Source organism: Chelonia mydas, chromosome 2 (assembly GCF_015237465.2).
Source record: "Chelonia mydas isolate rCheMyd1 chromosome 2, rCheMyd1.pri.v2, whole genome shotgun sequence".
NCBI lineage: Eukaryota > Metazoa > Chordata > Testudines > Cheloniidae > Chelonia > Chelonia mydas.
Genome location: NC_057850.1, coordinates 227674226 through 227699939, shown reverse-complemented (window position 1 = coordinate 227699939; position 25714 = coordinate 227674226). Strand labels below are relative to the sequence as shown.

The 25714-nt window shown below is 41.6% G+C and overlaps 1 protein-coding gene across 7 annotated transcripts in view; it reads left to right on the top strand.

The window, feature by feature from the left end:
• PRTFDC1 (phosphoribosyl transferase domain containing 1) overlaps positions 1 to 25033 on the top strand; it is a 66569-nt gene extending 41536 nt beyond the window's left edge. For 4 of the 7 annotated variants that reach the window (XM_043541350.1, XM_043541351.1, XM_043541352.1 and 1 more), the window contains 6 exons: positions 14848 to 14913; positions 17957 to 17974; positions 20944 to 21026; positions 21474 to 21520; positions 23880 to 23956; positions 24642 to 25033. In XM_043541350.1, coding sequence (XP_043397285.1) covers positions 14848 to 14913; positions 17957 to 17974; positions 20944 to 21026; positions 21474 to 21520; positions 23880 to 23956; positions 24642 to 24689 — 339 coding nt within the window. In that variant the 3' untranslated portion in view covers positions 24690 to 25033. Of the gene's footprint in view, positions 1 to 14847; positions 14914 to 17956; positions 17975 to 20943; positions 21027 to 21473; positions 21521 to 23879; positions 23957 to 23994; positions 24139 to 24641 lie in introns of all 7 variants that reach the window. The other 3 variants (XR_006289074.1, XR_006289073.1, XM_043541349.1) reach the window with 3 other exon arrangements.
• The last annotated feature ends 681 nt before the right edge of the window (positions 25034 to 25714 follow it).

Below are 25714 nucleotides of genomic sequence, written 5' to 3'. Positions count from 1 at the left end.
CTATTTGTGTGATGAATGAATAAAGAATGCATGAATGTGAAGCAACAATGACTTTATTGCCTCTGCAAGCGGTGATCGAAGGGAGGAGGGGAGGGTAGTTCGCTTACAGGGAAGTAGAGCGAACCAAGGGGCGGGGGGTTTCATCAAGGAGAAACAAACAGAACTTTCACACCGTAGCCTGTCCAGTCATGAAACTGGTTTTCAAAACTTCTCTGATGTGTACCGCGCCTGCCTGTGCTCTTCTAACCACCCTGGTGTCTGGCTGTGCGTAACCAGCAGCCAGGCAATTTGCCTCAACCTCCCACCCCGCCATAAATGTCTCCCCCTTACTCTCACATATTGTGGAGCGCACAGCAAGCAGTAATAACAGTGGGAATATTGGTTTCACTGAGGTCTAAGCGAGTCAGTAAACTGCACCAGCGTGCTTTTAAACATCCAAATGCACATTCTACCACCATTCTGCACTTGCTCAGCCTGTAGTTGAACAGCTCCTGACTACTGTCCAGGCTGCCTGTGTACAGCTTCATGAGCCATGGCATTAAGGGGTAGGCTGGGTCCCCAAGGATAACTATAGGCATTTCAACATCCCCAATGGTTATTTTCTGGTCTGGGAATAAAGTCCCTTCCTGCAGCTTTTGAAACAGACCAGAGTTACTGAAGATGTGAGCGTCATGTACCTTTCCCAGCCATCCCACGTTGATGTTGGTGAAACATCCCTTGTGATCCATCAGAGCTTGCAGCACTATTGAAAAGTACCCCTTGCGGTTTATGTACTCGCCGGCTTGGTGCTCCGGTGCCAAGATAGGGATATGGGTTCCGTCTATGGCCCCACCACAGTTAGGGAATCCCATTGCAGCAAAGCCATCCACTATGACCTGCACGTTTCCCAGGGTCACCACCCTTGATATCAGCAGATCTTTGATTGCGTGGGCTACTTGCATCACAGCAGCCCCCACGGTAGATTTGCCCACTCCAAATTGATTCCTGACTGACCGGTAGCTGTCTGGCGTTGCAAGCTTCCACAGGGCTATTGCCACTCGCTTCTCAACTGTGAGGGCTGCTCTCCTCTTGGTATTGATGCGCTTCAGGGTAGGGGAAAGCAAGTCACAAAGTTCCATGAAAGTGCCCTTATGCATGCGAAAGTTTTGCAGCCACTGGGAATCGTCTCAGACCCGCAACACTATGCGGTCCCACCAGTCTGTGCTTGTTTCCCGAGCCCAGAATCGGCGTTCCACCACATGAACCTGCCCCATTAGCACTATGATGCATGCATTGGCAGGGCCCATGCTTTCAGAAAAATCTGTGTCCATGTCCTGATCACTCATGTGACAGCGGTGACGTCGCCTCCTCGTCCGGTATCGCTCTGCCAGGTTCTGGTGCTGCATATACTGCTGGATAATGCGTGTGGTGTTTAATGTGCTCCTAATTGCCAAAGTGATCTGAGTGACCTCCATGCTTGCCTTGGTATGGCATCCGCACAGAAAAAAGGCGCGGAATGATTGTCTGCCGTTGCTCTGACGGAGGGAGGGGCAACTGACGACATGGCTTACAGGGTTGGCTTACAGGGAATTAAAATCAACAAAGGGGGTGGCTTTACATCAAGGAGTATTTCAGGCAGGACTTCACGGAGGGTTCCAATAAGAAATGGTGCACCTAAGTAATTGTTCTTATTGGAACAAGCAGGTTGGTCTGGCCTCTGATTGATACATGGCTAGATTTACCTCGCTGCACCTTCTCTGTGAGTGACTAGAGGAATGAGTCCCCTAGACGGGGGGGAAGCAAATGAGTACAAAACAAATCTGGTCTATTTCTTGTTTTGATCCACTCCATCTATCTTTTACATCTTTGGCTGGCAGTAGATGGTGCAGAAGGACTGCAAGCCATCCACATCTCATAGCTGCTCGGCAGAAGATGGTATAATAGGACTGCTAGCCATCCTCATCTCTTGCCTGCCCAGCAGAAGGTGGTACAGTAGGACTGCTAGTAATCCGTATCACCTGCCTGCTCACCATAAGATGGTTCAATAGGACTGACTGCAGGACTAAAGAGAATGACCTGGTCAAGTCACTTCTAATGTAGTCCCTGCACCCATGTCTGCCCAGGCGCTCCTGGCTGATGTGGCCAGGAGCACCTCGGACATGACGATGACGGCTACCAGTCCTATTGTACCATCTGCTGCCACAAGGCAATGGGTTGCTGCTGCTGTGTAGCAATGCAGTACTATGTCTGCCAGCACCCAGGAGACATACGGTGACGGTTACCTGAACAGGCTCCATGGTTGCCGTGGTATGGCGTCTGCACAAGTAACTCAAGAAAAAAGGCGCGAAACGATTGTCTGCTGCTGCTTTCACAAGGGAGGGAGGGAACGGGGGCCTGACGACATGTACCCAGAACCACCCGTGACAATGTTTTAGCCCCATCAGGCATTGGGATCTCTACCCAGAATTCCAATGGGCAGCGGAGACTGCGGGAACTGTGGGATAGCTACCCACAGTGCAACACTCCGGAAGTCGACGCTTGCCTCGGTACTGTGGAAGCACTCTGCCGAGTTAATGCACTTAGAGCATTTTCTGTGGGGACACACACACTCGAATATATAAAGACGATTTCTAAAAAACCGACTTCTATAAATTCGACCTAATTTCTTAGTGTAGACGTACCCTAGGACTCCTAAGTCTCTTACTTCCTCTTACCTTCACTTAAATTTAGTTTATATTACCACTGGGATAATTTTAGACTTGCGTGTTTACCCTTTGGTTTCTCTGCAATTCCACCAGATGAATTTTCTAAAGACATAACAAATCTCATTCTTTAACCCATTTATCTTCAGAATAAATGTTTGTAACCAGCCTGGTTCTCTCATTGTACAGAGACAGATGATGCAGTTGTGGATTTCACACTTTGATAATTTTTGGGAAGATTTTCCTTTGGGGCTCAAATTTTCCAGATTTGGTCTCTGCCTAGAGGCAATTGTTTTTAAAATATGTATTTTCTTTTAAGATTGAGGAAAACTCCTTCAACCCTTTTTGAAGAGTTAGGAGGGGGGACTTATTTAAAGCATTTTGAGATAGTTTTTCTGCTTCGTCCTTTTTTTTGTTTGTTTGTTTTTTTTGTTCAATGAACAACCTACAAACCTTGAATGTAAATCAGCCTTATTGAGGAATCCATCATTAGTTGAGGTTGGGACAAAAGTTAAAAAGTAAAATATTATAAGCAATTACAGTAAGAGGAAGCACTTGTGAGCATGCTCATTTGGTCGCTGCTAAGATTTTAGCAGAGCCTAGAAAAGGTTGTAAAGGCTAGTACACTCTTGGGTACTGCATTAATTTTAGTTACAAATTTTTTTGTTTTCAAAGCCCTTCAGGGAATTTAGCCACATCTCTCCCATTATTTTTAACTATAATTATAAATTGCTTTGAAAAAAATCAGTGAAAAGCTATACATAATTGGATATTTGTGTACCAGTAAATTAAGATCACAAATAACCTATAAATCTTCAAATATCAAATACTACTAGCAGTCTGTGACTGCAAAATCACTGCTTCATCATCTGTCTCTACAGCGAAAAAAAGTTTCTTGTGAACATCTAGTCTTAAAATAGTTGGGAATAAGAATGAAATTTACTTTATCTTCATTAAACTCCTCCACATGCAATTCACCTAGAGGAAATCAAAACCTTGGGGTAAACACGCAAGCGAAATATCTTGTGGTGGAAGGGAAGTGTTGGGACAGTTTCTTCAAATCAGTGCTTTGGAGTTTGGTAATGAGAAAGTCGTTCATCTGTCTTCTCATGTGGCCCATATCAAGAGTAACAGAGTCATTTATGTCCGAGGGAGATCAGTGGTCTTTGTGAAATACATTGGTGGTCTCTGTCCAGTTCTTACTGAACAAATGTTAGGTTTATAGAACACCCCATTGCAATAGCATTGACCACAGACAATAGCTGTGAATCTTAATGGAAAGGGAGAGGGTGAGGGCTGAGTGAACACGGAGCCTGAACTCTCCTCTCTCCCCTAGGGGTGGACTCATAAGGCCAGAATTAAGGCTTATTGGTGGTGTGCTGCTTGTGCTGTACCTATTGTGGGGATAAATGGAAGACCTCAGGGCTAGCTACCCTGCTGTGACTAAGATAAGTGACTTTTACTTTTCACTTCCCTGATCCTGGGGCCACCATGGAGCCATCCTGAACCCAGCATAATTTAGAGCAGCCTTGCAGATGTTCTAAACTACATGCAGCTGTCTGAAGTCCCAAGAGGTAAGCAACAGACCACAGTGTTCCATTGACCCCCTGCTTTTCTCTGCGAACACCCCCTATGCCAGGAGATGGGGAGCAAAAAGGCAAAAACCTCATTGGGGGAATCATCAGCATGGCAGATCTGCCAGATTTGCAACTGCTTTGCACTGCTGGAGACGCACAAAGCAAGTGGAATAGAGGTGACGATCTGGCCCTCCAATCTTCAAGGCAGTGCACAAATTAATTGACCTTTGAACAGAAAATATGAACTGTCCAGGTTACAGTAAAATGGGATGCAATAAAGTTATAATGTCTCCATTTTATAATGCAAATTTTCACTTGAACTGATTTGCTAGAGCTGTCTTTTTGTCATGATTAAAGTATCTTTCGTTCTGCAAGTACAGTATTAATGTAATCCAGATTCATTCATTTAATACAGACCAAAGATGTGCACTGCTTTGTGCAACTTTCTGGTGAGCAATGCTGTTTACAAGACATTTTCCTGAGACCACCCAACTCATTTCACTTGTAGCCTGCACTAGATCCAAGCACTGGTCTCTAGAGAAATAAAAGAAATGTAGTAATTCACGGCTCCACCCAGTTCAAAAGACATGACTTAATACAGAAGAAATTTAAAAGGCTGTACTGCCAGTCAGCATCGAAGTCAAACAAACTATTAACTTGCAAACTCTGAGAAATGAAGTGGTAATAGATATATTTTTGTTTCTTTCCCAAGGTCCTCTCAGCATCTCAGGACACACAGGGTTTTGTGTAAAATAAAAATGATAAATCAGTATTGAATAGATGAAAAAAGTTTAGAGTATAACCATGTCTTAATGTTCTACTGCTAATGTTCCTCTGTTTTGACATGTGTAGCCTTTTCTCCATTTCCTTATATTTCAGTAGTATTCATTTATGTGATTAGCAAATAACACTGAATCACTAGTTCAGTCTTTGTTTTGTTTTTGTTTTACTTTGGCCTACAGTCACATTAGTGCTTTTCATTGAAGCCAGTTAAAATTTTGCTTGAGAAAAAACAGAGGGTCAGCTACAGTAATGAGGAACTAGGCCACGTTGAGTGCAGTGAGGAGCAATACCACTCTGATGGAATTTGGGACTAAATGACTGGTTGCTGTACCCATCATTAGAGCTGGTTGGGAATTTTTAGACAAATCATTTTTTTTTTCGGTTGAAAAATGCTAATTTGTCAAAACTGAAACTGCATGGGACAGGGTCAGGATCAATCAATTTCACCATTTGAAAAAATGTGTTTAAAAAAAAAGTTTTGAAATTGTCAATATTAAATGAAAATTTCTGGTTTAAGACAATTTTTCATTTAGAAAATTAAGCTAATTAGACTGAAAAATGAATTTAAAAAGGTCAAAATTGAAACAAAGTGTTTCAAAATTATTGATGTGAAACATTTTGATTGACTCAAAAAGGGGGGAAACATTTTTTTCTGTTTGTGGATATTTTCAACTTTTCATCCTGATTTGAGATGGGAAAAAGTTTCAAACTCAGCTATTCATAGGATGGGAAAATTGTTTCCCATCCAGCTCTGAGAACTAGTGTGGAAATGGTACAGGGCCGTGGCCTCACCTCTAGACCATTCCCTGTAGGCTGCTCTTCAGACCCATTTGTGGGGTTCAGAAAAATGAAGAGGGTTCTTGCACCCTTTCTCCTTCAGTCCCTGCACATCCAAGCACAGGCCCTGAAAGATTAGCCCCTGTAAATGGCGAAGCGAGAAGTCCTCTTGTCTCTGAAATTTCCAGAATAGATTTAAGATTTTTCTGATTTTAGTTTTTGTATTTTGTAAGTGACAGGCTATTTTGGTGGGGGGGGGGAGAGGGTGTCTTGAAAGATGGCCAGAAGACAGTAAACAATGGGTAATGAGAAATGGCAGTGATTTTGTGTTTAGAGGAGGTACCGTGAAGTACCATAGGGATAGGAAATGTCTTATTTAACCTCTTCATTAGTGCTCTGGAAAAGACAGTAAAGAGCATGTGCATGACATTCCCAGATGGTCCTGTTTTGGGGAGGAGTTGTAAACCTCAATTAGAACATAGACATTATAGGAAGGTAGCTAGTGAGATTAGAAACATGGGCTGGAAATAACAAAATGAGATTCCAGTTGGAAAAAAATAAATTATAATTTTGGAGTAAAGTAATCTGAAACATAGATATTAAATGGGATGAAGCAAAGCAATCTGGGAAGCAGCATGGTGAAAGAGGCCTAAATGTAAGAGTGGACACAAATTAGACATGACTTTGCAATGTGATAGGTCTGCTGAGAAAGACCAATGCAGTTTTGATGCTGCATAGACAAAGGCATCATGTCATATAGCAGAGATTCTTTGTGGCCACCTGGCATACTGCGTTCAGTTTTAAGCACAACTTTGCCAGAAAAAGTTGAATAGACTGGAGGAAGTTCAAAGAAGACCAGATATTGTATGGGCTTGAGGGCAGGGTGGATTGATTTAAATCAAAACAATTTGAATCACCAATTTTAATCATGATTTAAATCAACAAACAGGCAACCTGGATTTAAATAATCAATTTTAATCGTGTTTTGCGTTTGTGCTTTTTAGTTATTTTCCTAAAAAAAAACTTGACTCATTGGTTGGTAACCATTCAAACATGATGATTTGCAACTAAATATAGCCTGTACACTAAATTTCTGTTGAATGATGTAATAGTTTTTTTCATCTGACATCTATGATTCTCTGAATTTTTGATGCTTAAGACTTAGTTCAATGTTAATTTGAGATTCCAAATCCAGAGAAGTCAGAAAATTTGGAAGTGAAATTCCTATGGTAACCATAACTCCATGCCTTTCTGTATGCATTATTATTATTACAAGTTTATATTATGCTGTGCAATGTCACCATTTGTCAAGTATTTGTATTAAAGTATGAGTTAGCCATGTATGAGAAATATCTTTATCTTCAAGGTTTGTATAATAAATTATCAGATTTTTGTACTGAAATGAAATTTTCCTAACCACTGGATGATATATAGATACTGATGCATGACTGTTTGTTTTTTCATGGTTATGCAATTCTATGCACCCAGATTGATTCTGGGTGTCTGAATTGACTACTTACTGCATGGTAGTTCCCAATAGCCATACTGAATACTTAGTCTTGTATTCTGACATCAATTATCAGCTAATCAGAACACAGATTTACATAACTGTTTGCAGTTGTGTCACAATAGCTAGTGTTTGAAGATGCAGTTCTCTTTCTGATTGGCTACTGTAATCCCTGTGCTCTGAATGGCTCTCGTGTTCAGACTTACCGAACTGTTTGCCAGCAATGAATATGCTGCTCCAGTGTCTTCCTTTCGGCTGAAGCCAAAAATACCAATACGCAAAGGAAATAGTCCTGTGAAATTGCTGAAAGGGATTTTTTTTTTTTTTAACGTTTAAAAGTCCAGTCTTTCATTAATCTCCCTCCTCCTGGGTATGTTTTTCTCCTTTTACTTCAACCCTGAAGCCAGAAAGGCTCTGTTCCCCACAACATCCGTTGTATATTTGTGTTTTATTTGGGAGAATCCCACCCTCTCTAGTGTAGAAACACAATGTAAAAATGTTATAGTTATTCTGGTGAGATAGGTCTAATATGTGCTAGAAGTGGTTCTCTTACTTCTTAGGTTCCCATACTTGACTTCCAGTAATGTAGGTTTTTCCATAAGGTGCTTCTATAACATTTGGTGCCAAAACACCTGACCTGTACGTACTGAAACAGAAAGTAGCATTTTGCTGCTTCAAATCATAGCAATATATCTTTCTTATACAGATTGCTTGTTTTATATTCCATCCATCTCCAAGGGTTCAAAATTTCCCAGGAACCTATTTGAAATTTTTTATGTTGTGTAGCATTGAAGAGGTTGTTGGAGGTTGTATGCCATACCGGAAGGATCATAAAAACAGGTATTGAAAGATTTAATCCAGATTGCTGCTTTCTGTTCATATGGATGTATTGTGATGTGAAATTTAAAACCTGCAAACATTTCATATATAGTCTTTGTTCTTCTTCAAGTGCTTGCTCATGTCCATTCCATTGTACATGTGTGTGCTCGCCACATGCACTGGTGCTTGAAGTTTTTTCCTTAGTGGTATCCATAGGGGACCTGCTCTGGCACCTGCACTGGTATAAGGGGCTCCGCTGGCTCCTCCCTCCCTCAGTTCCTTCTTACTGTCCGTGATGGTGCTGGAACGTCTCCTTGCCTTTGCAAGCTTTCCTATCTCTACTGTACCTAGTAGTGAATTTGTTGTATATAGTTGTTTAAAGTTGTATAGTTAGTAGTTCCTTAAGTGTTGTTAGAAATAGTTAGTCCCGTATGGGACTTAGCCTTCAGACGGGGCATGCCCCAGTCCCGAGCTTCAAACCTTGTGACTGTTACAAAAAACTTATGCCAGACAGTGATCCGCAGTGAAGTGTTTAGGGAAAAACCCACATGGGTGACAAGTGTCGCATTTGCAAGAGCTTCAGGCCGCAGACCAAGAAGGAGTGGGACGTTTGACACAGAGGACTCCTTATGGAGTTGGCCCTCACACCAGCCACGGACCCGACAAGATCGGACTCTGCTCCAAGCACCGCGGCCTCAGTGTGGAGCGTGCCACTGGCACTGATCTCTGACCGGCACCGATCCACATCCCTGGTACTGGCTAAAAAGCAAAACCCAGAGGGGACGTTCTCCTACGTCCTGTAAATGGAAGGAGAGAGCCAAAGGAGAGCAGAGACCCACCAAATGGTGGCTAGGCTCCCACTCCCATTGAGCTGTCGAGCCCAATTCAAGTCTCTGCCACCACCCTGGGAAGCAGCAGAGGCACTCAACACCTGGCAGTGCCGTCCGCACCAGAGGCCTTTCAGACCGCTAAGGACTTACTGTCCCTTCCGCTGCTGCCAAGCCGACCACTGAGGTGCCCTATTCAAGGGGTAAACCTCCCCTGGCACCCTTCCGGTAGTCTCCATCAGTGTGGCACCGCTCCCCACCACAGGGGGTGCTCCACCAGCATTCGCCTGAACAATGCCACCAGCCCCCGGACGTGGGTCTGCTTACCTTCCAGAGTTCCCAGCATCTGTCCCCGGACTCTAGACAGCATTCCTTGAGATCATGGCGACAATCACTGGCGGTCTGGCGCAGACCTGCAGAGGCATGGCACCAGTTCCCAGTGCCCAGAGCATCCAAGGCATTCTCCCCGTCCACAGCACCATTCCGGAGGGTCGAGACGCCGGTCCCTGGAGTCCCATCTCCGGATTGCCATTACAGATCACTACAGGCACTTTGTTGGTCTCCGAGACTGTGATCTTCTCGCTCCCATTCCCGCTCCTGGTCAACGAAGCGACACTGCTGTCTAAACATGAGGCGTCGATCACCGGGATACCATCGCCAATCTGCCAAACACTGCCACCAGTCACTAGAGTCGCAGCACCGAGAGCCATCACCCCAATCAAGGTCTCCAAAGGAGGTCTGTGGACAGAGCCGACAGGATTGGCGTAGACAGGCAGCCTCAGTATCGTCCTGGTCCCCCAGACAAGTCTCTCCCTCCTTGGGCTAGGACAGCGAGAAGGAGAACCTGCACATCGGAGGCGTTGGCATTCCCTTCTAGTGGCCCAGAGGGGACCTTGATTCCAGGGCCATGGCCGGCCCCCTGGCAACTATGGAACCCCTGGGAGTTTCCCCACCCATCACAGGGGCATTGGTCAGTCTCAGGGGCATCTGAAAGATGGTCAGCGACAGTCTCCTGCCCACCCCCTGGCTCTGACGCGGAGTCAGAACAGACTCTCCAGGGACAGCCAAATTCGGCTGAGGCTCCCCTAGCAGAAGCGGTGGAGTTGGCAGACCCACCTGTACCTGCCTCATCATCATCTTCGCCAGATGAGGCGATAGTGGGGCCCTCTCATATGGTCCCCAAGGATAATGCAAGGCCCACCAGGAGCTTTTGAATAGGGTGGCATCAAATGTGGGGCTGGAAGCCAAGGAACTGGCGGAGCCCACGGACTCCCTGTTCGATGTGCTAAGTGCAGCAGCCCCCTCCAAGATGGCATTGCCAGCACACGAGGGAGTGGTGAAAATTTTACTAAGGCCCTGTGGCAGACACCCTCCTCTCTGCCTCCCATCTCTAAGTGGGCGGAAAGAAAATACTATGTCCCTGCCAAGGGGTTTGAGTATCTTTATAGCCACCCTCTCCCAAGCTCACTGGTTGTGTTGGCAGCCAACGAGCATGATAGACAGGGCCAACCGGGATAGATACCTAAGAATGAGGACACAAAGAGGCTCAATCTCTTTGGTAGAAAGATTTGTTCTACGTACAGCCTTTAGCTGAGAGTGGCCAACCATCAGGCCTTACTTGGCCGTTTTAACTTTAATATCATGGCCAACTTTGTGGACTCAATGCCAGAGGCTCAGAAAGGAATGCTCAATGGCTATCCTCTTTGCCACCAGACAGAACAGAAAGTGTCATCAGTTCTGCTCTCTCCAGTGCCTCAGCTGAGGCTCCCTTTCGTTGCCTTTCTCCTGTCCATGGTCAGGAGACCTGATGAATACCTTCCTACCAATTCTGCTCATCAGCAAAGCCCTCTCAGAAATCAAGAGGGATGAGGAACAGGTCATTATGATCGCCCCAGCCTGGTCTCGCCAGCATTGGTTTGGCATGCTCATGGACCTGCCCATAACAATCTTGTGGCCATTTTCCCAGCCACCCAGACCTACTCTCGCAGGATCACGATTGGTTCCTGCACCCGAACCTTGCCCCTCTCCACCTCACAGCTTGGATGCTGCATGGCTGAATCAAGAGGAACAAACCTGCTCTAGTCAGGTACAGCAAGTTTTCTTGGAGAGCAGAAAGCCCTCCACCAGAGCAACTTACCTGGCAAAACAAAAGCATTTCTTCTTCTGGGCATTGGAGCGCAATATCCCCCCGACCCAGTCATCTTTGCAGTCCATTCTGGATTATCTGTTTCACTTAAAGCACCAGGGCCTCGCCTTCTCTTTGATCAAGGTGCACCTGGCAGCCATATTGGCCTTCCATTCTCGCATCCAGGGTAGATCGGTATTCTCGCATGAGATGTCGATCAGGTTCCTGAAAGGCCTTAAAAGACTCTTTCGTTCCTCTGATCCGGGACTCGGTTCCCCAGTGGGACCTCAACCTGGTCCTCTCCAGGCTCACGGGTCCACCCGTTGAGCCTATGGCTTTTTGTTCCCTTCCCACTTGTTGTTGTGGAAGGTTGCATTCCTCATAGCTATTACCTTGGCGAGACGTGTCTCCGAGATTAAAGCCCTCACTTCGGAGCCCCCATACATGGTATACTACAAGGACAAGGTCCAGCTGCAGCCCCATCCGGCCTTCCTGCCAAAGGTGGTATTACACTTCCATGTCAACCAGGATATCTTCTTCCCAGCGTTTTGTCCAATGCTGCACACAACCAATGAGGAGTGGTGGCTGCACACTCTAGATGTCAGGCGTGCCATTGCTTTCTACCTGGAGCGCACCAAGCCCTTCCACAGATTGACCCAGCTCTTTATCGCGATAGCTGACAGGACAAAGGGTCTTCCAGTGTCCTCTCAGAGGATTTCGAATTGGATCACCACCTGCATCTGTACTTGTTACGAGTTGGCGCAGGCTGTGCCACCACCGATAGCGAAGGCTCACTCGACAAGGGCGCAGGCGTCTTTGGCTGCCTTCCTGGAGCATGTCCCTGTCCAGGACATCTGCAGGGCCACAACATGGTCTTCAGTACACACGTTCACGATGCATTATGCCATCACTCAGCATGCCAGAGAAGATGCTGGCTTCGGCAGAGCTATATTGCAATCAACATGTTGATGAACTCCTACCTGCCTCTGGTGGTACTGCTTGTGTATCATCTACAATGGAATGGACATAAGCAAGCAGTCAAAGAAGAAAAGAGGATTACCTTTCATAACTGTTGTTGTTCGAGATATGTTGCTCATGTCCATTCTATGATCTGCCCTCCTTCTGCTCTGTCAGAGTTCCAGCAAGAAGGAACTGAGGGCGGGGAGCCAGCAGTATGCCTTATACTGGTGCATATGCACACCACTCCAGAGGCACCAGAGCCGGTCCCCTACGGATCCCACTGAGGGAAAAACTTCCAGCACCAGTGCTTGAAGCAAGCACATACACCTACAATGGAATGGACATGAGCAACACATCTCAAAGAACAACAGTTACAAAAGGTAACCATCTTTTTCAGTAATCAAGTCCTTAGTAGTGTGCAGATAGGACTCCAGAATAGCTTCCGTGTTTTCATTTAATTTTCAGATGAGCAGTTTGTTTACGTTAAGTTTTCCAGAAAAGTTGTATAGTGTATCACAAGGCTTTCTCAGCTTTTGCAACCAGAAGAGTGATTAAATTTCCAATTACAATTCTAGTTCATTTCAGATATTTTCAGTGTCTTTGCCTTATATAGCTGTTTCAACCAGTTCACTTGATTTTTAAGGGCTAATCTATTTTGCTCTAGGCCAAATAGTTTATTATTTGTTTTTGATGATTTTTTCATATGAAGAACTTATAGAAATATACATTCTATATCTTTTCCATTTTGTGTTTAGTATTAAAAAAAATTCCTTAGGACGCATGTTTTTTTTTACTTTGTTTTTTAAGAAAAAAGCACTGAACTTTTTTATTTAAAAATGTAAGGGGTGCAATCCTCTCCCCACTTGGTCCCTGTTTCTCTGGGTAAAGGGGCTGGAGCAGCATAAAGGGGATCTTAAAAGCCCCCAATCCAGCTGGGGAGAATTTTCCCAGCATAGGAACTGCAAAGACAGCTGTAAGACTGTCTTCTGAGGGCCCTCTTTTACATGTCCTGATGTAGGGGTGAGGCTGGGGGTGAGAAGGCTGTCTTGTGGGTGGGACTGCAGCATGTAGAACTATGGAGTGTTTAGAAAACATTGTGACCCATAAGGTAGTCTAGGAAGGCTGCTGTTATTTAGATAGGCACTTAGTCTGAATTATGCTAGCCTAAGGTCAGGAGGGTGCAAAAGTGGGTTGAAGCTAACATAGCTCCTCTCCACCTGCACTGCAAGAAATATCTCTCTTTGAGGTGCACCACAGAATCTCACACAAGGCATATAATGGATATAAGGTCAAGTGGAATATATCCATATTGTTGATGGTGAAGAACTGCAGATAGGGGATGTGTTGCACTAATTTATAACATAAAGTCTCTCTAGTAAACTCCAGCTGCAGATGAGTATCCTGCAATCTTTGTACCCAGTACTTTTGAAAAACAGGACACCTATACAGGTGTTTAATTATGGACTTAGAAACCGAATTGGAGGCACCAATTTTTAAAATCATGGTCATGTGATTTTAACAAGTTAAATTTTTTTTAAAGGAAATAGTTTTCTTTTTAAAAGTTGATAAAATATAAGAAAAATGTTCAAAAGTTGCACATTTTGTAATTTTTTCATAGCTGTACAGTTTTCTGATGTTACTAATAAATTAGGTCACGTTAAGAAAATACTGGTTCTGCAGCTGTTTCTTAAAGTTAGATTAACACTCTCCCTAAAATTATACAGTATTAGCTTAGTGCCTGTACTGACTTGGCAAAAACTCTATCAATTATTTTTATTTCTTACCTATTCTCTTTCTTTAATTGGGAAGAGTGTACTTCCTCAGCAGGCCTAGAATTACTTTTTTGTTTTTGGTTTGTTTTTTTACTTTAATCTGTGTTACTCATTTAAGACATCCGTGCACTTCCATCAAAAATTAATTTTCTGTCCTGATTGTGTGGTCCAGTCCTTTACTACTGATATTAAAGGGTTTTGACTACAGCTTCTTGGAAAATTTCAATCTGAATGATTTTCTGATAAAAAATGCAATTTCCGCAAAAATCAAAATTTACCATGGTATAATCAAAATGAAATATTTTGTTTCGGGTCAGTTTGACCCGAATCAGAATATTCATTTTATTGAATTGACCTGACACATTTCATTTGAATCCGTTAAAAAAAGATTAAATTGTATTTCCTTATATGTGAGATTAAGACACATGTAGACAGGGATGTCTGTAAAATCAATACATCCTTTTATTTTTCAAAATAAATTAAGTGCATTGGTTCTTAAATAGGCTAGAACTCATCACGAGTAACACCTGTAGGTGCGTTCTATCTATATCCATAGTGATTCTGCTAATAAGAAAATGCACTACAGGTGTTTATCAAGTGATGATGTTCTCTTGGTTTTTTCCCTTTTCTTATTGTAAGAGGTGTATGTGGCACGTTAAGGGCAAAGATACTGTTCCACACCAGTCAGAATAAGAAAGAATGAACAGGGGAACATCACTTCTCTGGAAAAAAAAATTAAATACCCTTAGTATTTGTATATATTGGTGAGAGCAGAAATATAAATAATCTCACATGCAGATAGAGACAAGTTGAGAAAGAAATCTATTAAGGAGAAGATTGTCAGGCCAAAAGAGACAAGCTTATAGAATGATTCTGCCATATACTAGTACTAAGACTTGACATAAAAATAATGGTAATTGGAATTACAGGAGCCAAAGAATCCAAAACTGTTTATTTTTTTCTGTTCTAACACTTACTTTTAAATTGTATTTAATAATGTATTATCTTTCTTCTTTCAGAATGATCAGTCTACACAAGATATGCAGATAATAGGAGGAGATGATCTTTCAAAGCTGACTGGAAAGGTTTGTTAATTTTAAATTTTAAATAGAAAACTAAGTAGTACATCAACTAAGAAGCTGTTGGAAAAAGGGGTCTGATTCTATATGGAAGAAGAACACAATCTGTATTAGCTGTACATTTGGAAATGTAACACTTTTATAGTTTAACCAGTTCATTTAAATGAATGTAGTTTTATTTCATTTCTTTTTGTAAACAAGGAACAAAGTTCTGTCCTGTAAGGTCTCTGTAACTCCATTACGTGTAATGGGATTGCAGGGGTATAACTGGGGCAGAATGTAGCCCATATTGAAGATTCTAATATTTTGTTGAATTGTAAAAAATTTAATTGTGGGAACTGTAAGTTGCTTAACTGAATCAGATAGGATATTTTATTTCCAGTATTTGGCAATCTGAAGAGCATTCTGTATGACTGAGTTTCCTTTTCCACTATGGCTGAACATACTGATGATGAAAGAGAAATAGAGATCTGATTCATTGAAAAGACTGTTTTGATCCAAGCATAGCTATTCAAAGCAGTACTTAAAGAGGAAGGAAGAATGATTTCATTACGCAGATGGTCTATGTGGAAAATAGGCAGAAAAGTAAGCTTAACTGTGAATTAACACAATATAATACCCATTTTGTTATTTACACTAAAAAGGCAGTTATTCTTATATTAATTGGCGTTGTATAACATCAGTTTCCTCTGCAAAACAGATTAAAATGTGGCATTAATACGATCATTCATTTTGTTGCTGTACTGTCTCATACTGAGAAAAGGGAATAGAAAACCATTAAAATAATACATTAATATTAAGTAGATTTTGGTGCAACTAGAACTTGAATGACAAAGTACTATATTCTAAGATATTTTAATAGCAGATATGTCCTCAGTTTGCACTCACAATTCCAACTGGTGGGAATTGTTCTCCAAATCAAGCCCTAAGTGTTAGTCATGTTCGTGCCAAACATTATTTAATTTAGCACTTTCTAGTTAATCCAGCATTAGAGATGCAGTTTTTCTGAGTGACGGTTTTGAGTGAGCATGTGTGTGTGTGTCTCTCCCCCTCTCCCACCCTCCCCGTTATAGGTGAGGCTGGTAGGTTGCCTGACCCCTCCCATTTTAAGACCCTATTTTCAATTACTTATAACTTTGTACAAATTTTAACCATTCAGGCTGAAATTGTTCATGCTGAGAGAAACTTGGAGTGTGGAGGTGAAATTAAAACTCAGTGAGCCCAAAGTGGGAGAAAATGATTGGCTGTGCCAGGAGATAGGAATTGGGATGAGAGGCCTGAGGAGTGGAGACTGGGACTGGGTAAGGCAATGAGAATGGGACTAGGACAAGGAGCTAAGAATGGAGAAGAGACAAGACTGGGACAAGGATGAGGCAGAAGGGATCATGTTTTGGAGAAATGAGCAGACGAATCTGTGTCTACTAGAGCACACTCACTTCCAGAGCACCACACCCCCACTTGGTTCCTGGCTCGGAGGCAGCACACGGAGCCCCGTGGCCCCCCACCTAGGAGCCAGACCTGCTGCTGGCCACTTCCGGGGCACAGCGCAGTGTCGGAACAGGTAGGGACTAGCCTGCCTTACCCAGGCAGCACCGCTGACGGGACTTTTAACGGCCCGGTCGGCGGTGCTGACCAGAGCCACTGCAACCCAGTGCCTTACGGTCCATGACCCAGTAGTGGGTAGAGATCCACCATTTGAAAACCACTGGCTTAGCCAATACTCAGGGTCTTACAGGTTGTTTCCATTAGGTGTAGAAATTGATAATAAAATTGTGTATTTTTTTATACAGTGTTGTTTATTTACAGAGTATATACACTAAATCCTGTTTCCCTGAAAGCAGTAAGAAATCTAACAATAGGAGTTAGTTTCTCTGCTCACAGTTAGAAGCCTCTTACTAGCCAGTACTCTGCCAAAAAAAATTCCCTCTTCACTCTTTCAGAGCAATATTATCAAGTGCTTTTCTTGCCCCTTTAGCTTTTCTGCTGCCTTCTCTGTCGGCTTCTGCTGGCAGACACACCGATGCAATCAAATCAGTTCCCCCCCATACACATTATCAGACTCCCAGGAAAACCCTTAATCCACATGGTCCAGCCACCCAAGCTTGCATGCAATTTATTCCTTAGGCAATGGTTTTCCATTGTTTCAGCTATCACTAAAGAAATGGGCATTTAAGTATTCCCTCATTTAGCTTAAATGCAAGATGACCATCATGCCCAACAGCCTCATGCCAACCCCCAGCATAACAATAATGCATATCTGAAAGGGGGCAGAATTAAAGTTGCTAGCATTAAGGTTACCTGTGCATTTCCTAACTCTTGGGTGCTTGACTTTTCAACCTTAACAATGTTCTTTTAACATAGTTTTTATGTGTATTATGTATATATGATGTATCAATTTAGATATAAAAATATAGCATCTTTGATATTTCTTAAAGAACAAGCTTTCGTAATCCATATTTCTGTCACCTCAGTTACAAGACACTTATAAACCTGAGTGACCTCAAGTGACATGATTATATAAAGGTTGACATTTCTGAGGACAAATGTTACGTGCCTTTTTAAAAAAAAAAAAAAAAAAGAAGATTAAAGCAAATTTTTGTTATGTTTAGGAGACTGGAAGCTTTCAACGACTAATTTCTCACTAGTACATAGTATTCAGAATATTTATCTTTGGCTATATTATGAACAGCCTACTACAGCTTTTGAGCACAATACTCCCAGTTGAATCTCTCCCATCTAATTGCACTACCTGCTGCTATACCCCTTCGTGCGTAGATGACAAGCTCTGCTGCCTGTCACACAGTTGGGGAGGGCAATAGCCTGTGAATGCTGTGCCTGCAATTGGGGCTGTCTCTTATTCAGGCCATAAAATAATACGGAGGCTGTTTCTGCCCCAGCCTGTTGCACAGCTGCATAAGGGCCCTAATTTAGCTTTAACGTTTATTTTTTATAAATGCTTATTTATTTTAATTAGCATGTATTATGATTCATTTTGCATTACTTCTTGTATACAATCCTGTATAACTGAGTTTCTTTTGTTTTGTTTCAGAGTGTGTTAATCGTGGAGGTAAAGTGGCTAGTCATATAATATTATACATAGATAATAAAGTCCTAAAATACTGTCAGTGATAATGTTCACCCTTCACGATGTGGGAGGGCAGTAAAGAAAGGAAGCATTTTATTTGGGTGTTGACCCCTCCACCACCTCGGATAGGCTTACTGATGACACCATATTTGTGCTGCTCTCATGGGTTAGTGCAGGATCCAGTCTCGTGTGCCCAGGAAACTTCCTGGCTGCACCACCTGCTCTTTTTTTATTGATGTCATCACAACTTGCTGCTTTCTTCTGCTAGTGGTTCAGTAGTTTGGGGGACAGTAGAGGCTGTCCTAAGCTCCCTGATTGCATGGCTTTGGGATGGAACTGGTAAAATGATATGGTCCTGGATATCCCTCACAGCTTCAATGCTGTGTATGTCTTGTTCACAGACTGGTTCAGACTGTCTTTCTTTGAAGTGCCCATGACTGATTATCAGCACTGTTCATTCTGGAGTGTTCCGTCATGCCAGCACTTCAAAGGAAAGTGGCTAGCTTGAAGCAGTGATCTTGAGAGAGAGAGGTGGTGGAAAGCAGATATCAGCTGGAAGGAACTTCAAAAGCTCTGTCTGTATCTGTAGTTATCTTTAAATGTAGCATATATGTTACAGGGAGGAAAGCCACATAGGCCATATTTGTAAACACATCCGTATGTGATTAGCATACCAGCTAAGTCTGCCCATGAGGGGAAGAGTTGTGAGGGTAAGCAGCATGGAAGGTGACATGAGGGAATTTAATAGTGGGCAGGATTTTGAATTTGTCAGTGTGGAAGGAAAAATCAAAAAGTAAAGAGATCCATTGATTGTATGAATAATAAAGCAGGACCCTTGGTATTGTGTAGCACTTGTTTCTTCAACAGTGATTTAACAGTCCCCCCAATACTAGGGAACCCCACATGGCCAGGCTTGGCATTGCGGCTATCTCACTGTGTCAACACCCCCTGCCAACAGTCATCCAGTGCTGTGGTGGTATCTTTCTTAATAACCCATCCAGTCAGCCCTTCAGCCAGGTCTCAGTCTTTGGTCCTCCCCATCCGGGGTCTCAGCTGTCCAAAAATAAAAGTCCAAAAATGTCTTAACACAACAGAGACTTCCGTTTTCTCTGGGGCAGAAAGTTCTATCAGGGTCTCTCCTAGGCCTTCCTGCCTGGAGCACTTTCCTCTGCTGACTTTGGGCCACTTCCTGCTCTGAGCTTCCTGCCTTTATAGGAACCTCCCTCCCCAGCTCTTTCCCCATCTGGGCTTTATCGCTACCTAACCATGGGTCCTTTTTACACAAGAATTACCTGATTCCTCTCAGGTGAGGCCCGTTCTGTAATCGGGTTGGTTTAGCCCCACACTCTCCTAAAGGATAAAAAAAATCTGCAGCAAATTATATTAAAATGGGTAGATATTGTTTATCATGATTTTGGAATGGCTTTCGACTCAGTCCCACATGACCATCTCATAAGCAAACTAGGGAAATATGGTCTAGATGAATTTACTATAAGGAGAGTAGATAACTGGTTGAAAAACTATACTCAAAGAGCAGTTATTACTGGTTCATTGTCAGACTGGGAGGATGTATTAAGTGGGATCCGACAGGAGTCTGCCCTTGGTCTGGTAGTATTGAATATTAACTTTAATGACTTGGAGTGGAGAGTATGCATATAAAATTTGTGTATGACACCAAGCTGGGAGGAGTTGCAAGCACTTTGGGGGATGGGATTAGAATTTAAAACAACTTTGACAAATTGGAGAATTGGTCTGAAATTAACATGATGAAATTCAATAAAGTACAAAGTATTTAACTTAGGAATGAAAAATAAAATACATAGATACGAAATGGGGAATAATTGGTTATCTGGTAGCACTGCAGAAAAGGATCTGGGTGTTATAGTGGATCACAAATTGCCTATGAACCAATAATGTGATGCAGTTGTGAAAAGGGGTTCTTATTCTAGGATGTCTTATCAAGAGTGTCCTATGTAAAACATGGAAGGTAGCTGTCCCGCTGTACTTGACACTGGTGATGCCTCAGCTGGAGTACTATGTCCAATTCTGGGCACCACAGTTTAAAAAAGATGTGAACAAATTGGAGAGAGTCCAGAGGAGAGCTACAAAAAAAAGATTAAAGGTGTAGAAAAGCTGAGCTATGAGGAAAGGTTAAAAAAAAAAAAGGCATGTTTAGTCTTATGAAAAAAGACTAATGGGGAACTTGAAATAGTCTTCAAATATATTAAGGATTGATATAAAGAGGATGGTGATTCATTGTTATCCATATCCACTGAAGGTAGGACAAGGCATAAAGGGCTTAATCTCTAGCAAGGGAGTTTTAGGTTAGATATTAGGAAAAACTTTCTAACTATAAAGGTAGTAAAACTCTGGAATAGGCTTCCAAGGAAGGCTGTGGAATCTCCATCATTGCAAGTTTTTAAGAACGGATTAGACCAACAACTTTCAGAGAAGGTCTAGGTATTTTTGGTCCTGTCTTAGAGCTGGACTAGATAACCTCTTGATGTCCCTTCAAACCCTATGTTTCTATGATTACATGACAAAATGCTTCTTAGGGCTAAATTCTGTCCTTGGATGCACAAGTGCTGAGATACTATGATCATGGGCTTGATATAAGAAATCTGATGGTTATGTGTATGCAGTGCCCACTGAAGTCAGCAGAATCCCCACTAGTGCATCCAAGGGCAGAATTTAGCCCTTTACAGTAGAAAGCAGGCAATCCTCCGACCGGTTTGTATTTCTCTTGAATTGTATCCCAGTGGGGAGGGTGCCTCGTTCAAAGAATTGAACCGCTTCTCCAACTTTTTCCGGATATTCCTTCCGGTACATTAAGGGAAGAAAACAAAACCATAATTTCCCCAGAAATAAAAATATGAAATAGTTCTAATTTTACTCAAGTTTCCTGTTCCATGACTATTTTTTCCTTAATATATTTTTCATGTTTTGCAAAGGATATTATTGGAACTGGGAGGACTATGAAGGCTCTGCTTAATAACATAGAAAAATACAAGCCAAAGATGATTAAGGTGGCAAGGTGAGTAAAATATTCACAAAAGTCATGTTTAACTATTAAAAGAAAATAAATGGTTACTCTAATGGTGGCACAACATGATTTCCTGTGGAGGATCAAGTCTGATTTAATCATGTTGCACTACACTATCTTTCTGGGAGCTCTACAGAGACAGCTGTCTGAGTCACTAAGATGGGAGTGGAGAAGAGGAGAAGAAATCCTTTTGTACTGTTTTGCAGTTAACCCATTAGCTATTTAAAGGATGGTGGCACTGATGGGCTTTGTAGGGAAGCATGCCCATCTCTTCTCTGCTAGGAGGACGTTGATATTCTAGAGAGGAGAAGCAGAAATGGAGTGGGAATCCTTACCGTTCTGAGATATTTGGAGAAAATGAATATATTTTTTGATGTAAGTTCTCCAGACAAATCCAACTTTTTATATTAAAAAATCTTTTTTTTTTTTTAATGATAGTTTGTTGGTGAAAAGAACATCCCAACCTGATGGGTACAGACCTGACTGTAAGTGCTCTTGTGAGAATTTTCTTTACATCATGATCCAATAATCTAACATAACTCTAACAGTAGCACTGTATACTATTCTACCACCACTGTGCAGGGTTTTAGCTTCTGCAGTAAGTAATCTCCTGGCCAGTGAGACTAGCGACTGCATAGTCATGATAGAGACTGCTGCAGTTTGGAAGGTCTGACCTCATTAGTATACCCTGGCTACTAACACCCTAAACAGTTTTTTTTAGTCTTGTGTTCCCTGCTGAAAACTTTACAAGAAAATCATTAATTTACCTATGACAAGCAAGTGCTTTCCCTTCTATCTTTGGTAACAGTGTGGGTTAGCAAGTCCTTTTCTTCCCACCCCTCATTATGTCCTTAAAAGAGCCACCAGTTTCCTTCTAAACGGAAAGTTATGTCTTTTGTAGCATCGTTATTTGCAAGCTGTTGAGTTTGATGACAATAACAAAACAATTTTGTTAAAACAAGTATCCTTATTTAAAGCTTAGTTTGTTTATTTGATAGACAGTGATAATTATAAGTAACCTACCAAAAAAGCACATGATTTCCTTTTTTTCTTTCTCTGATCATTTGTCTGCCGTTTGTTGCTCTGCTGTCAGTCAGCATGCACTTCTTTGAAATGCTGATACCACACTATGAATAATAAGGTCGATCAGGAGGAAGATGATAGGGGAGGAACCAAGCTACTACCATGATAGTAGGTTCGTTAGAGTAAAGGACACAATGAATGATAGGCATGTGAGCTAAAATTTGAGGGAGCTGGATCTGCATGGGGAAGACCCACCAGCACTTGCTACTGAGGAGGAGAGTAGGTGTCTGTTTATTCGGGAAAAGGAGAAGAAAGGGGGTCTGCCTGCACTAGGTAGATGGTGAAATGAAGAGATCTTGGAAAGAGGGTAGGTGAGTGTCTTGAGGAAGTGTGACACTGTCCATGGGAGGATATTTGTTTGGAATTTGGGGGAGAGGGAGGCTATTGTGGGGTGAAATAGGCTTGGAGGTCTGGCATGGACTGCACTAGGGAGAATGCATGTCTGCTGTGACCTGTGTTTCTAGCATAGTATCCTGATCTATGACCAAGTCATTCCACCCTGAGGCACTTTCTATACATCATTTTGGTTTCTTGACTCTCTTTTGATGTATGGAATTTGGGCCGTTATATTAAGTATATATTTCATGGGACTCACTATGGTTAAATATGTAAGTAAAATATAATCTTCAATAAGACACTTCCCTAGGGAACAACTTAAACACGTATTTTAACATATTGTTAAAAAAAGGTATGAGCATATGACAAACTTCAAGTAAAAAGTAACAAGAAGCAGATATGATTTGTTCTCTTATTAATTTGTACTGCTGGAGTACTAACCCCAAGAGTACAAAATATTTGGGGTCACTGTCTCCTTAAATCATCCCTACTGCTTGTGTCAGCTCTTCCAGTTAGCTGTATTTGCTCTTCCAGAGGTAGTTTATCCACAGACATTAACAGGTGCAAACCCTCTTGTTTGTGTGTATGTAACATTTATATGCCCACCTGTTTGTGTGTCTTGAAGATTCTGGCTTTATTTTTTATATTGTGAGCAATTTGGAGCAGGGTCTAGATCTTCCTGTATGGGGCTGATCCTGTACTAAACGCCACACTTACAAAGACTTACACTTGCGCTTAGCTTTCAGCATGTGAATAGTCTCATTCACTTAATGTGTCTGTTCACATACTTAAGTTTAGGCATGTGCTTTACTCGTTGCAGGACGGGGGTCTTAGTTTATACAGCACCTGGCACATTTTTGATGCTATTGTAATATAATAATATTTGCTGTTCCCAAAAGAGAATACATAGACCCATATATAGGGCTATAAATTATTACCTATGAATTATTCACTAAAAAGAATCTTTCTTTGTTTCCTCTGTAATGAAGTATAGATTGGCTTTACACATTCATGCTTAAGAAGCTGCAACCCAACTTGGGCAGAACTTTTCTGCCTTGATTCTGGCTCCTTCCACACCTGGAACCACAGAGATATATCTTAGGGCAAGATAATAGGGCTACAAAATTGCAGTGTATTATGCCACTGATTTGACAACTGCCCCTGTGTATCATCTCCTCCCGCCCGTTGGCACAGATCATTCGTGCTCCAGACCCAAATAATCTGTGGCATGGGGCCACAACTGACCAGAATTAAATCTCACATAAGTGATAATGATTTGTACCTCTCTAAGGGCCAAAAGTTAACATAGCCAGAATTTGGCTCTGTATGTATATATTTTCTTATTAAGAGAACTAGTACATTAAGTAGCTTTATTGTTTGTTTAATGGATATTTACTTTTATACTATTTATTTTTCCCCATATAGATTATGGATTTGAAATTCCAAATTTATTTGTGGTAGGTTATGCCTTAGACTACAACGAGCACTTCAGAGATCTAAATGTAAGTGTTTTCAGCTATAAACAAGATATATTTTTCAGTTTGTTGGAGCCTTGAAGAGCCTGTTATTTTCCTCTCCCTTGAGGCTTTATGTTATGACCATGGTCCTTCCAGCAGAAGAGCACTAAATAGAACTCCCTTTAGAACCTCAGACACCATTCCTAGAGGAGTCATTGTTTATCACTGTGAGCAATTCTTTCCTACCCCTTCTCTTGAGATCTCTTCCCCCCACCTCCCAAGAGCTGAATGAGTCACTTCTGGCACACTACCATCTTCCGTGAGCCTGAAGAGTGACGTCTTGACTATACTAGGATTTTTCAGATCTGTAATTCCCAATAAGTGAAGCTCAAACAGTGGAAGATGTAATGTAGATACGGCTCAGATAGCTGAGGTGTTTTACTACTGTGTCTTCTATCCCTGTTCTCAGTGAATCAGTGATAAGAGGCCTGAGACTTGTCTAGCACCTCTACTGGTCTACCAGTGTGGAGCTTCACCAGTTGGGAATTAGTCCAAAAATTCCTAGTGTAAATCCTGAGAAATTGGGATCATGACTCAAATCTAGGTCTCTAAAGTGCAGAGTACTAATCACTAGACCATTTAGCTGGTCAAAATCAAATATATTTCTGATTAAAGACAATTCAATAATGTAATTAATTATACTGTTGCAATCTGTGTTGTGTTGTTTCAGCACATATGTGTTATCAATGACAACAGCAAAGGAAAATACAAAGTCTGAAGTAGTAGCATCCTAGCCTGAAGATCTGTAAATTCAGTGAACTAGAAATTGGACTACAATCCTTGAAACATCTCCCTGAAAACTAATTTAGTAGACTTATGTTTCTTTCATCTCAGTATAAAAAGTGGTTTCCTCTAAGGATATTGACTTTGGTATTCAAAAGTGAGTGCTCTTCTCTAAATATGAAGCATTGGGCTTTTAAATTACAACATACTGTGTCTTGTGACTAATAACTTATCTTCCTACAAATTTGTGAATGCACCTTTTCTACGTTTAGTCAGTCACACTAAATCATTTGTCATTTTTACAGTTTGTATACCTTGGAATGTCATATACAGTTGCTCAGCCATAACTTTACATTGTGTTTTAAATTTGATTTTGTAATGCTGCAAAAATGTATTAACCAGAAAGTTCAGCATCACTTTAGTTCAAATAAAATCCAACTCTAATGTTCAGTTTTAATTCATACACTGTTAGGTTTCAAATGAATTTGTGTGTTTGTGTATTTCTGACAGACCACTATTATCTGCTCCATTAGAATATTTTGAACTACAGTGTACACTGAATCTTAATGATGTTATGAAATAAACCTTTAGAGGACACTCTCTTGATTTGAACTTTCAAGATGTGATGATAATGATGTGTCATATATGTATGGATGTACTCAACTGTGTTTAATATACTGAATTTTAATTGAAAGAAAACAATGGTGGTGAGGCTTCAGTTTCTCAACTGCGTCCTTTTATTTGTATGGGACATAAGTCACAGAATTAACAATGTTTTCAAGGGCATATTTCCATAATTAAAAATAATAAAGTACAAAAGTTTAATGTTTGCCTGGCAGTTATTCCAATATAAGTTTGGTTTTCATAAAATTTTTACAAAGTTAAGACATTTCTATAGTGAATTGTCCTATTTAGGAATGCAGAAATAACTGTTTAGAAGAGTCCTACTATAAAAACAGTAAACATTTATAACAACAACTCATTATCCTAAAAAAACAAGTCAGCATCATAAATATTGCA